The 14,288-nt window shown below is 34.8% G+C and overlaps 2 protein-coding genes across 4 annotated transcripts; one reads left to right on the top strand and one right to left on the bottom strand.

Annotated features, from left to right (window-relative positions):
• Nucleotides 1–1,431: 1,431 nt before the first annotated feature.
• On the top strand, nucleotides 1,432–4,204 carry LOC110795174 (peroxidase P7). The gene is made up of 4 exons (XM_022000162.2): nucleotides 1,432–1,771; nucleotides 1,866–2,057; nucleotides 2,684–2,849; nucleotides 3,548–4,204. Exons 1-4 carry the CDS (start codon nucleotides 1,532–1,534, stop codon nucleotides 3,931–3,933), a joined length of 984 nt encoding a protein of 327 aa, XP_021855854.1. The 5' UTR covers nucleotides 1,432–1,531; the 3' UTR covers nucleotides 3,934–4,204.
• A 2,513-nt stretch (nucleotides 4,205–6,717) lies between these two features.
• On the bottom strand, nucleotides 6,718–11,716 carry LOC110780166 (uncharacterized). 3 transcript variants are annotated; one of them, XM_021984584.2, is made up of 5 exons: nucleotides 11,187–11,716; nucleotides 9,225–9,701; nucleotides 8,022–8,145; nucleotides 7,448–7,520; nucleotides 6,718–7,204 (listed from the first exon to the last, which is right to left on the bottom strand). In XM_021984584.2, exons 1-5 carry the CDS (start codon nucleotides 11,491–11,493, stop codon nucleotides 7,076–7,078), a joined length of 1,110 nt encoding a protein of 369 aa, XP_021840276.1. In that variant the 5' UTR covers nucleotides 11,494–11,716; the 3' UTR covers nucleotides 6,718–7,075. The 3 variants fall into 3 exon arrangements, with proteins under 3 accessions (XP_021840276.1, XP_021840277.1, XP_021840275.1); XM_021984585.2 differs by having other exon boundaries at nucleotides 6,718–7,207; nucleotides 9,225–9,692; nucleotides 11,187–11,713; XM_021984583.2 differs by having other exon boundaries at nucleotides 6,718–7,207; nucleotides 11,187–11,710.
• Nucleotides 11,717–14,288: the final 2,572 nt, after the last annotated feature.

A 14,288-nucleotide genomic window follows, 5' to 3' on the forward strand; every position in this document is an offset into this window, starting at 1 on the left:
TACATGCATAAGCTACTCCCTCAACTCGATCCTCGGAATTAATACTCCGCACTCTTTATCTTAATTAGAGTGGTTTACTTTTGGAATTAATTAACATATAGATCTGACGAATTTGACACTACTCAACAACTTTAATATATATTGGTGTGAGCGATATTTTATAACATTTAATTAAATATGAAGTATATATGTTCTTCATGAAAATAATAGTTGTCGGCGTAGTATTCCAACTCACATAATAAAGACACTTGAGCGTGATTTAATCAAAACTAACATTATTCTTAATTGTTTTGTCAATCACATCGATCTCTTTCACTCATTTTGAAACATAATTCACAAAGCATCACTTTATTCAATATTCATGATACAACGTTTTTTTCATACGTTTTACAATAGCATACGTACGTTTTTCCTACAATATTTATCGATTATTAGCATTGATCAATACAATTGATTAGAAGGAGGAAAAAAATAAATAGAACCGCCAAAAGCAGAAAAAGAAGTCTAGAATTCTTAAACATAGGGATCCACATTTGCACAATTACACCCGTCTAACAAGGTTTTGCGGACTAATAAGTACAAAATTCTCGGTAATTAGAATCAACAAATTAGAAGAATCATCGATTTATAAATTAAATAACGAATTAAACACATGAAAATATGCAAAAAGTCCATGTGAGAGAGCAAGAAATGTCCCCTATATTGAAGTCTTAACGTGGTTTTCGCTACTTGAGGACAACCGTTAGCTACGTGTACATATGTTTATTTTATTGGTAAGAAAAATGACCTTATTGAACCAGCTAGTATCATTCTTAGGTTAGTCATTTTAACTATGTAAGTCAATATTTTTTTTTTTTGTTTTATTATAAGGAGTTTTCAGCGCCTTTGAAGAGTAGATTAATCTCCCACAGGAGTTTGTATGAGTGCCTCGATAGACATCGTCCCTTCAAAATGAGATTTTTCCATACCCATGCCAAGTCTCGAACCGAGACCTTAGTTAAGTAGCAAGAGACCCTTAACACTCACGCCAATCCCAGTCGGTACGCAAGTTAACATTTGGTCTCTGTTATGTTTACCGTATTTCTAACTATTTCAGAAAAAATACGTTCAGATAACTTAAAAAAAAAAAAAGAGTTGATCAAGTATAATTTATAACTAAAATAAGTGAAAATCAAGTATATTAAAAGCACCCCTTACGAACAGAGGGAATGGTAAGAGTATCCCCACTCCTAAGCACAAATAGACGTTGAAACTCGAACTTACAATCTCAAAGTTATAAGGTAAATTTCCCACCATCTCCAACACACAAGCTTGATTGTTAGTTATATATGTCGATGTCTTCCTTATTTCCATTCTTAATTTGTGACCATTAAATTAACTTTACTTTATATCACCTTGCAGTGGCGGCGAATACTAAGGTGCATTAATTGGACCACTATACTAGTTAAGTAGTAGACTAGTAGTAGTAGTATTAAAATGAGTCAATATATGCCATATAAATAGAGTAGTACTTTTCCAAAAGCAAACTAAAATGGCACTATCATATTCTATGGTTTCTTTCAAGTGCTTCATTGCATGTATTTCAGTGCTCATTCTTAGCTTCTCTAATGTTGAAGCTCGACAAAAGGAGCTTCTCTCGATAGATTACTACTACTATTCTTGTCCACAACTATACGATATTGTGCGTGACACCGTTGTTGAAGCTATTAACAACGAGACTCGTAATGGTGCCTCCTTGCTTCGTCTCCATTTCCATGATTGCTTTGTCAATGTCAGTAATATAAACACTAACTTTACTCCTTTTTTGTGAAAATTCAATCTTTTTTTTGGTTGTTGTTGATTTTTATGTGGATTGATTTGTATAGGGATGTGATGGATCGGTATTGTTGGATGATAATTCGACATTTACGGGAGAGAAAACGGCATTCGGTAACAATAATTCGTTAAGAGGGTTTGAAGTGGTAGATGCGATCAAAGCTAAATTGGAGAAAGTTTGTCCACTTATCGTCTCTTGTGCTGATATTCTTGCTATTGCTGCTCGCGATTCTGTTTTTCATGTAAGTTTTTAGTTTTTGGATCTCTATTTCTTTTCATCATTTTTCTTAAAATAATCACTTAAACTAATAAAAATAAAATTCATAAAGAGCCTTATTTTTCTCCTCCATACATTTACAACCATTAAACGAAAAAAATGAACAGTCCATTTCTTTTAGAAAATGGAGAGAATCACATTCTCTCATAATGGTACTTGTAAAATTCTACAAGTACTAAATTGTTTTCTGATAATCATTTATACTCATTTCATCGGTTTTTGTTCCCATGATCTTCCAAGAATGAACATAGACAATGACATTGACTAATTAGGTAGAATACAAAATTAACTGTACTCGAATAGTGAAATTAAGCATACCTCGTGCATTATAAGGGTCAACTACTTTTATTAATTATTTACTTTTACTTTCATTAATGAGATAATACTAGGATTTGTTCATTACAATGACTTGATAATTACACTTTTTATTTAACTGTTAGACAACATGTTATGTTACTCATCTACTACTACCCACGTGTCATATTATTTAACATATTGTTAAGTAAGGAGTGAGTGTCAAACGGTCTGATAAGATACTAGTTGATTTATACGTGATTGTGAAATTAATTTAAAAAATATTAAAATGTGCAGCTGGGAGGTCCAACATGGGATGTAAGATTGGGAAGAAGAGACTCTCTGACAGCTAACAGAACAGCTGCCAACGTATTCATCCCCGCACCTTCGTCAAATATAACTGTTCTTAAATCTAATTTTGCTGATGTTGGATTATCATTTAAAGACTTGGTATCTCTTTCTGGTAAGTTTTTTCGTTTACTCATTTTAAAACTAAATCTTTTGTCCTATTCTTATATTCTGTATTTAAAGTTTTATTCCGTTAATCATCTCTTTATTGCAAAAGAAATATTCTCCCTTTAACACATTACTAATTTAGAACGAACTTAGTTAAATTTATTTCAAATTGGCAATGTGGCAATATACAAAAAGTTTTGAGTGAAGTTCTAATTTCTTCATAAAAAATACGAAGTATTCAATAAACGAATTATATGAAATGTCATTACAATGTGCATACACATATCAGAATATCACGGCAATGATCTATTATCTCCAAGAAATTATGGGGAAGAAAACCAAGTTGATAGTAGTCATTTTGTACGTTAGTCAGAGACTCAAAAAAGCCATATCATATTTAATCCCTTCCGAAATTAAAAATGCATAAATGTCAATCATATTTTGTAGGAATTTCTGAAATGTCAACTAAGAATTAGTTGAAATAATTGATGATGTGGATGTCAATTATGCACAATTAAAGGTGAAAATGATAATGACAACATATATTTATGATAACATTGATCATGATCATCATTAAGACTTTTAGCAAAACATAAAAGTTAAGAAAAGTTATAATTTATTAATCTTGTCTAAATATTTTTTTGTCAAACATATAATTATAATTATAATATGTGGAGTGACGTAAGCATGATGGTAAATTTTCAGGAGCACATACCTTAGGATTTGCAAGGTGCACAACATTTAGACCAAGAATTTACAATGATGGTAACATTAGTCCCTCATTTGCTCAAACACTAAGAAGCAAGTGCCCCAATGTAGGAAACGACGACGTTTTGCAAGGATTGGATGTAAAAACTCCATCTCATTTTGACAATATATATTACAAGAATTTGTTAACTAAAAAAGGTTTGCTTCATTCAGACCAAGAGATTTACAATAGCAACAAAGCTGATCCTATTGTTCGAAAATACTCTCGAGATGTTTCGAAATTTTACAGGGATTTTGCTAAAGGCATGATTAAAATGGGTGACATTAGCCCTCTTGTTGGTAATCAAGGTGAAATTAGACAAAATTGTCGAGTAGCGCGATAATTAACTAGGATCTTAGTTAATTAAGTTGTTACTCATGTATTGAAATGTGATTATATATATAGCTATTTTTTTTCTTCTTTTTAGTTAATTCTTTTGGTGATTATACACACATTAGTGTTCAAAGTATATAGGAGTACGTGTAAATTACTCCTCTTTGTTTATGTACATTAAGAAATTTGTAGGGCCTAATAATTGTAACATTCTTTGAAATGCTATATTGTTAATCAATTAGTTGTTCAATTATCAAGCAAGATGCTATCAAGCTTTTTCATTTCTATTAGTAGGTTTTTTATCAGACGGCCTAATCAATCAGCACGAGTGGTACTTTTTCATCATTGTTTCTAGGATCATTTTTAATTTGTTTATCCTATAAGTGCTGCAAAACTATCTTCAAATGCGGAACATATTCTTTCCTATTTATTCATTTTTCTGAGGGAACTTTCCTATTTATTCATAGAATAACTATAATTAAAACAAAATTAATAAAATTAGGAAGAGTCAATAAGTCCAGCATGCAATTTCCGTTTACACGTCAGCAATCTCAACCAAATGATTCTCTTTTATTTAAAAAAAATCACAAGCAATAAGTGATACTTTTTCATAAATCTCATCTCGTGTTATATGGGCAATTGGGCATCATTGCCCTTTTCATCCCCTTTTACTTTCTTTAGTACAATTATTTGATGAAAGATTCGAAATAGTAATTAAGGTATGATAGCTAATGATCTACTTAAGACCTTTAAATCACTAATACTTTTGTTATAAAATCTAAAAATATTTTGATTATACGGTAGAGTTATTCAACAACTCTAGAGGCCAGATCTCGTAATTGTGACACATTGAGGTACGAATTTAGTTATAAATTTAACTAGACAAAAATGAGTTAAATTTGAATAGTTTAAGCTAGGTTCTAGTAAAGAGACACCGGTGGAAAGATGGAGATAGCGTTCTTTTAAGTAAATAATGCGATGACGATGATGCGTGATTGATATAATTCCTAATGTATGGACCCTAAGAGCATCTCCAATGGTTGTAGCTAGGGACTTGCTTGCAATTTTTAGAAATTCCAAGCTACTAGCTTGACCATTGGAGTTAAAATAATAAATTAGCTAAATAAGCTAATTTGCTTGAAAAAACTTGGCCAATGAAATAATATTAAATTAAATTAAATTAAAATATTGATTGACAAATATGACTACATTAAATATCAAGCTAGTAGCTAACCACTAGGGTACTAACTAGCTAGAAAGGAAAATAACTTGAAATATTATGTGGCATGACAAGCTAATTTAAAAATTAGCTTACCATTGTAAATGCTCTAAGAAAGGGACGTGAAAGCCAGCTAATGCGGCACAATTATCCATGTTGATGTTATGCAATGTTTTTGACACTCTATTTATAAGTACATGAGATTAGTATAAGGACAAAATTGATAAAACATCCAATTGGTAAAATGTTGGTGTCACCATGTGCTTAATCACTATGGGCTTACTTGCCTATACCATTCTTCGTTGAATTATTTTCCATGCCTATTGAATAAGATCGTCGGTGGCTTGTTTTTGCCTAGGTGGCTAGATAGTGCCTTCATCTACATAGCTAAGCCTAATATAAAAAGAAATATAAAAAAAATGGATGTGATCTAATTTTCGTTTTTGATAATAAATGTGGAAAACAAAATTTAGTAAATACAAGAAATGAGAAAAGTAGTAGGTTTAAAATGCACCAAGTCATGAATCTTAATCGGAAAATTCTCGTCGACGTACATACTAGAAATGTCGTAAGTTTAAAGTACGTACCATTTTTTTAATATATGTAATGGAAAATTCTTGTAAATGATGATCAGACGAGCTTTTATTTATTAGAACAAGTAGTGTTAAAACAAATGATAATTAATGTTGATGAACGTATAAAGCTATTGATTTGATTAGACCGGCTAACATAATGCATGCCTATTGACTACTAAGCTACTCTCTTATGTCCAAGTTGAAATGGTCCTAGTTGATACTATTCAAGAAGACACAAAAACACAATCATACAAGTTGGAGGCAGAAAAAAAATGAATTGACTTGGCTTTCTCCTTTATTAGGTTGCTCCACATGGATGCAACTTAATTTACTAAATAGACAAGGTTGCTTACTCATGTATTTTTAGGAAAAGAAAAAATAAAAGAAAGTTGCTTAAAATAAAAGAATAAAAGGTAGGAAGTAGAAGAAAATAGCAAAAACAACTTTCTTCTTCTATTAAAGGCTTATGAACTTTCGCTCAACAATGATTCGATAAATCCATGATTCCTATAAAGAAGGTGAGTGAGAAGGAAGCTAAGGATACCCTTATCTCACATGTTGTCCTCTCTTTTTTGTAAAACAAAAAGTTCCTGGCATCTTATGCTCTTTCTTTTGCAATTACATTTATATGGTCACCAATTTTTTTGTTTATTTTGTCCACTTTCCCTTGAAATTTTAGGCAAGATCATACTCGCTAATTTTAGAGCTAAAACCTTCTTAACTCGGGAACGAGGTTAGTGTTTATTCATCTTATATTATGAAAAATTAAATCTCCTTAAAACACTATAAAACCTATATATTGGGTCTACATTCTCTCATAAAGTTTACGAAATTACAAAGTACGGAGTATCAATTTTTTTTTTTTGGTGCAAATGAGCCACAAGGGCGGGGATGAGAATCGATCCCAGGATCACCTGGAACCGGGATGGAAGTTCTAACCAACTGAGCTATCCATCACTCTCACGGAGTATCAAATATGAGTATTGAGTAATACAGATCAAAAATTAAACATGCAGTAGAGTTAACTAATTGCCACTCCGTAATTGCCAGAGTATCTACTGGTCACAGCAAAAACTCAGGGCCATTCTTTTGAATAACCAAATATACTACAAGTACCTTATCTCTCTAATTTGCTACTCACTCATGTATCAGTAAAAATTTACAGACCTAACACACCTTGCATTCAACTTCTTCTAAGGTTAACGATTTGATGTATACATTGACATGCTTTTGATATTAACACTAAGGACATTACACTGAACTACACACCCAACTGTCATGAGTTTCTCACGCGTTCGTATTACACCAGCAGCTATACAAAAACTGGAGTACCTGCTTTATCTAGTGCTTACATCCTTTTACTCTAGCTCGCTTTCTGAGGCAACCTCCTCCGGCAACTCAAAAGCATCTATATCTGCATATATTGCTCTCAGCTTTTCTATCTCTTCTTTTGGCATAACATGCACAGCCTCATCACGAGATCGCTTCTGCTGATACATTAGGAGATAATCAAACAAGTTAACACTCGCAAAGGTACAAAGGCAAACATAACTTTCATTTTGAAGGGTGGGGCTACGGGTGAGGTGAAAGAGACGCAAAATTTAAATGCATGTTCCAAGTCAAACAAGGAAAAACGAATTTCATAATAAGGGAGCACCAGAAACATATTAAGATTCAACAGAGTGAACGATGAAAGTAATTTCCATGAGGTGCTCGACGAATGTATTTACCTTCTTATGCATTGGAAGAGGGTCTGTATACGATCCTGCATTTTTACGACCTCGGTCATAATCAAGTTCCAACCTGCACAAGACAAATAATCTGCGATAAGAACAGGGCAAACAATGACATGGGATGTTCAGACTAGAATTTCACCAGGAAAACCTAGAATTATATATTCAGAATAACCATTTGTTCAGGGAATAAGGGGCAAGTCATAGTACTAATGAAACTAGTATATTACTCCGTAAAAGTTTAAAGCATTCAATTTCAAGATCCCCAGTTTGTGGCTTTGTGCCCACCAATATAAATGCCGAACATTGCTCAGAAATTGTTGAAACAAACATGCCTACTATCTCATCAGGACACCAACAGTACATGCATAGAACAAGAAGTATAGCTTTTCATCTAGGAAGCACCAGAGATAAAAAGCGCAATAGAAATTACTCGCACAACTCTTTTCCTTGGAGACAAGTCTTTGCAAGGCATATAAAATAGTAGAACTGCAAAGCATGAAGCATGGGCTTGGGGAGGGGAAGAGAATGGGAGATACAGAGGTATGAATAGAGGAAGAGTTTTAAGTACCCTTTCTTCTTAATCCTCTGGCCAGGAGGACAAGTAACAGGCTCATTGATATTTCCAGCGGCATGTTTTCTACTTTGCCCAGCTCTTCTGAGATTATAGACCGTTACAGGTTTCTCACGAGTACCTTCGCAACAGTAAGGAGAACCTCATTAACTAAAACAGTTCCGAGAAATAGCATTGCATACAAAGTATAACATAGGTCAAAACTGAATAAGTACATAAATAAATATAGGCAGTTCTCCAGAATTCTGAAAATCCCTTCACTATTGGAACAACCTATGAGTAAATATCCTAAATGGAAATTATTTCGTATATCATATAAGTACAATGTAAAATTTAAACTAACATGGAGAATATTTTCAGAAAATACATAAATGTTTTTTTAAAGAGACAATTAAAAATAATGAAATTTACTAGAGATTAAAAACATCGTCCATTTCCGATGGAGCCAAAGATTCATTTGTTCGTTTGGCCGTGGGATGTAATGGACTAAATCAAAATGGCTCTTAAAACCTCTTCGCTTCCTTTCCATGAAGTAGAAGATGGTTGTTCCGTTGTCGTCCCGTTATCGCTTCTGGGTCAATTGGAAACAAGTTCTCTGCAATTGCAGGGGTAAGGTTGTGTACGTCCGACCCCCTTATACCACTTTTTGCGGGAGCCTCTTTGAGGCAATGGGGAAATGATAATGATAACTAGAGATTAAAAACATGCAGTAATATTTATTCAATAAAATGGCATAAAATGTCTAAAAGTTAGTTATATTGCTTGTATTTTACTACAGCAATATGATAAATCATTTCCCAAAAATGAAAATATAGCTCATTTCCTAATAAACACTAAAACAGTGATAAAATAGAGTGGCAACTGACAACGAGATGAATGCATATTCATGTAAAATGACACTAAGACAGGTTCAAGGAAATTTTGTTATACCATAATAATACATGACACAATTAACCAAAAATGGAGCGGATTTCAAATTATGACTTTCTCTAATCCATCTGTTGATAACCTATGAAAACAATGATTTCTAAGTCAGTTTTTCAGACGTTCAAATGTAGCATAGGTAACAGCTGCTCATAGCTAATGTCAATTGTCCACAAGAATTAGAATAGGTAGTGGTAAGTGATGCAGGACGTGTTATCCTCATCTCAGGTGGGGGTGGGGTGTTCAGAACTTCAACCACAGAAGAAATTAAATTACCAGAAGAAGCAAGTGGTGCAAGGGGCACACGTGGAGTTGACGGTTCAGATGCCTCAAAGTTGGGATTCTCTAAGAACATGTTTTCTTTATCCTTCCTTGTTTCTACATGCAGCTCTCGAGTATAAGCTGCTGAAGTCTCAGAGAGAGAACCATCAGAGGAGATCGACGATGATGAATGAAAGTACTTTGATGTCCAAGGGACAGAAAATTCATTGACAGGATCATCTACAATTGCCTTTCCTTTATCCTTTATTGTTTGTGCATGCAGTTTTTGACTCGGAAAAGATTGAATTACAGAGCGAGAACAATGACCAGGAACTGCAGATGAAGATATCTGTGGAGAATCAGAAGTCAAAGATGCAGATAACTGGATGATAGGATCATTTGCAACCATCTTTCCCTTATCCTTCCTTGTTGTTGCATCATGTCTTTGAATCTGATCAGCTGTAATCCTAGATTTCCTACAATCTATTCCACCTAAAAAAAAACCAAGTTAATATCCTCAGTAAATGTTGCACTATCAGGAAAGATGACCAAATGCAAGATAAACTGAATAACTCCCTCTCTTCGATGGAATGAAATCAAAACTATGATATGAACTCATGTAACTGTTTTCCGGTAACCTTTCATGTGATCATAGAGGGTGGGAAATAACACAACAGAAGGAATAAACCACACCTCAAATATGGAGTAGTCAACGGCTAAATATGTTTATAGGCAGTAATAAATAGTGATTATCTTAGTGGATTTATTTGTAAAAATTGCGAGGGAAGTCCCATGGTAACGGAGCTATGTCCCCAATCATGTACCTTTTTTTAACATAAATATCTATTACCACTGAATACCCACCTTCAAAGTGGTAATAAATCGTTATAGAAATTCATGAAGAAAAATAGATATTTGGGGTAGACAAGCAATATTATAAATTTTGGCATGAGACTTTATTTACAAAATTACAAATAGATTCATTACCATGCACCATCACCACCATTATTATAGTCTACCAGATGTGCGGTAACATAAGTCAATGACATTCAGAAATTGAAATTTTCCCTACAAAAAGAACCTTCCCTACATGTTCATATCTTAGCACAAGAAACAACAGGATGACACTGTCCAGTAGATCAAATTTTAAAAACGCCTAAACATTGCATTCCCTATTAAGTTCTTCTATCCTATACTAATCCAATGGTTCCTTCTATATCAAGTATTGGAATCCCTTCCCATAGACTCCACTTTGGTTTGCTGCAATATGCATAACCAAATCCTAGAATAAGAAGGGATCAGGAAACAAATGGGACATGGAACTTCTCCTGCAAGTCACACGTCATATGTTCACTCAATCGAGCAGGGTAACACTTAACATGCACTATGTACATACAATTAGAAAAATAAATCATGCTGCCAGAAGTTCAATTAAGCATCAGGTGGTTTTCAACAAGTTCATAGTCTCTTAACCTCATAACTTCAAACTGATCCTCAGTTCTTAATACCACTACTATAAGCCAAAAAGGGCAACCAATTCAGTCATAAGTCTCATGTCCTGTATCATACACATTCAAATCATGCACACCCGATAAAGAATGTATTCTCGGAAAGAAGAAAGAAATTAACATACTCAATCATAATATGAACCACTTGTTTCTCATCCTCCTCTTTCTTTTCACCAAAACAAGTTACAAATCAACAAGTGTTGCAACTAACCAATATCCCCCAAATAAATCCTAAAAATAAACATCGCATCAGACCCAGAAACTTAGTTCAGTCAACAAAAATCATAAAACCCAGCAAATCTCAGGCTCCATCTCATAAATAAAAACAAATCCAAACCCAAAAGCAATTCAATCAACGAAATATGACATTAAATAGCTCCAAAAACTAAAAACTAATCTACAAAAACAAAAACTAGGGTTTCAATGAAAATCAAAATAAACCAAAATTAGAGAGATAAAAAAGGCATACCGGCATCGGAAAGAGGAGTAGGAGGAGCAGGAGGCTCAGGGGAATTATTAGACCCAGTACTAGTATGCGATTTCGGAGAGCTACAAGTGGAAGGACTGGGGTTGGGATTAGGATTGAACTGTTTGGTTTTAACAGCATTAGCAGCGGTATTAATTGGTCTGGGAGGTTTAGTTAGGGTTTGCAATTTGGGAATTTTGGCGGAAGATGGAGATGAAGGGTTTTTGCGTCGATCTTGTAGAATGTTGGTGCAATCGGAAAGGGGTTTTCTCTTGGACCTCAAAGCAGATTTCCTTTGCTCAGCTTCCATTGTTGTTGATTTTTTGCTTGTTACCTGAGTGTTTGGTACTGGTTCATTCCACAGTTAACGTGTGTTGCGGAGAGAGAAAGTGAGAGAGAGTGTGTGTAAGAGGAGTTGGAAATGGCGGGAGATTCTGCCGTCTTCGACAATTTTCTGGAGAGAGATTTGAGAAGGGGGTTGATTTGGTTGATGATGATGAGGCCCGGATGCGCCAAAAATGCTTTATGAATGTGCGTTAGTGCAACTTTTGGGCTCATAATACATAAAACGGATTTTTCATGAAATGACCCCGAGGTTTGCGTTAATGCACCAAATATCCCTAATGTTTGCCGAATGCACCAAATACCCCCGACGTATAAAACAATAACACCAAATGCCCATAATGACCATTTTCCGTCCATTCCGTTAAGTCTCCGTTAGCGTGAATTTACTTTTTTGCCCTTACTCGACCATTTTCTCTACTAATCCTAATATTAACACCTAATTATATTAATTAAACCCAAAAAATTAATTACCTACTATTATTTTTTTAAAAAAATAAATTGGGCTCATCTTCTTCCCTTCACGACTTCACACCATCAATCATCATCATCATCATCTTCTTCATCCCATCAAATTGCTTCACAATCCTAACAAAACTCTCAGCAAATCCCCTCATTTGAGCAACCAATTCACCCATCAAATTCACTCATTTTTCTCTCTCCTCCACAATCTCCTCCTCTTCTTCTTCTTCTTCCTCCTCCATTTCGTACCCTTCATCCCCTTCTCAATAAATCTTCATCTTCTTCACCATTTTAGCCAAAAAATGCGGCAAAAATCCCAAACCCTTGTTTTCTCTTTCATTCCACTCCCACTACAAGCCTGCAAGATGACTCTGACGGCACCAGATCCGCCGACTCCACCGTCTCGCTTTGAGTTCTCTTTGCTCCACTCCCTCTCCTCTTTAGTCTCTCTCCTTCGACACTTCATTCAAATCCCTCAAATTTCTTAAATTCCAACCTTCAAATTCACTTCCTCTTGTATAACCATTTTCAATTTCCCTGATTTGGAAAACCCAACTCTCAAATTGAGCGATGTTCTCGCCTCGCAATTTCCCTAAACTCGCGAATCAGACTCCAACTTGTTCTTCGTAGCTGCACATCATTATTGTTGTTTGTCGTCGATGTCCATTATTATTGGTGTTATTGTTGTTAATGTTGTGGTTGATATTGTAGTTGTTGTTGGTAATTGAAATTGGGGGCAACGGATGGGTTGGGTTTTTTTGAGAGGGTTGTAAGAGAGGGCTTGGATGATGGGAGGGGGTTGCAGTGGTGGGGGGTTGGGGTTTCTGTGGTGGCGGCGGTAGGGTGGGGGAGAGGGTGGTGTTTGGGGAGGAGAGGATATGGTGGTTTGTTGTGAAGGAATGGGAGAGGAGAGGAGAGAGATTGGGATAAAAGAGAGGTGGCGGTGAATAGTGGTGGGTGAGGTGAGGTTAACAATGGAGATTGAAAAAGGAAAGAGAAAAACAGAGAGAAAGATAAAGGGAAAAAAAATAAAAAATAATGTTAACGGAAAAGTTAACGGAATGGACGGAAAATGGTCATTATGGGCATTTGGTGTTATTGTTTTATACGTCGGGGGTATTTGGTGCATTCTGGAAACATTAGGGGTATTTGGTGCATTAACGCAAACCTCGGGGTCATTTGATGAAAAATCCGTACATAAAATAATAAGGAAAGTTTATCTTGTTGGGTTTGGGGTTTGCTGTTGTGCAATTCTTGGAGTCCCCTACCTGGCTACCTTCATAGCCTATCTTCTCTTCCTCTATTTGCAACTATACTTGGTTATTGGACCATCGATTCAGGATCTAAGCGGGTCAAAAGCAAGTTGGCTCAACAAAGGGGTCGATATTGGATGGGTCAGAGCGGATTGCGGACTAATATTCGGTTGATAATGGGTGTCCCATCAAACGAGCAAGGAAAAATGGAAAGGGAGATAGATCAAGGGGAGTACAAGTGAATATGAAACTGCATATACTTGATTTATTTTGTCATCACTATTTTTTTTCCAAACTTAGTGTTTTATCAGTTTAGCCCTATATTGACCTTCATAGTTTTTTTTTTTAACTTGACCCTAACCGTATTCCATTGAGTTACCCTTTGCAACTAATCTTTGGCTCATTTACTCGTTGCTATACTTTAAAGTGTGAAAAATGGGTCTGTGTACTATGTGAATATATTCATGAAGGACTCGAGCGTCTCGTGGACATCATAAAACAATCATCATTACCCCATACATATATTTGGAGGAAGATGAAGGATATCACTGCCCCAACATGAAAAACACGACAATTAAAGTCTCAACAAGATAAAATACGCTTTAAAATAAATGGAATCCTTTTTTAATGGTCACATGTGATATGTCTGGATGATGATAGAAGTACACAAGGTGTGCAAGAGCATCTTGCACACCACCACTTAAAATATGCCACCTCAATTTTAAAAGATTCCTTTATTTTGAAAATTTTAAACTGAAATTTTGAAATGTGTTTTGAAATTTTAATTTTGAATTTCAAATTTGTTTTAAGTTCCCAACAATCAACAATTAATTATCTTTAATTCCCCATAAATGAAATGAGTGCATTCCCCATAAAGGAAACGAGTAACCAAAAAAGCATCTAATATTTTGATCTTTTCATGACTAAAATGATCCCGTAAAATGGTTTTGATCCGCAATTAAAACAAATTGGTTATTTATCCTCTTGAGAAGAATCGAACACGGGTTTGCGCAGTTAGAGTAGATGTTGTAACAGCTTAGTAGTGACT

The sequence above is a fragment of the Spinacia oleracea genome, chromosome 1 (genome assembly GCF_020520425.1).
Source record: "Spinacia oleracea cultivar Varoflay chromosome 1, BTI_SOV_V1, whole genome shotgun sequence".
Taxonomy (NCBI): Eukaryota; Viridiplantae; Streptophyta; class Magnoliopsida; order Caryophyllales; family Amaranthaceae; genus Spinacia; species Spinacia oleracea.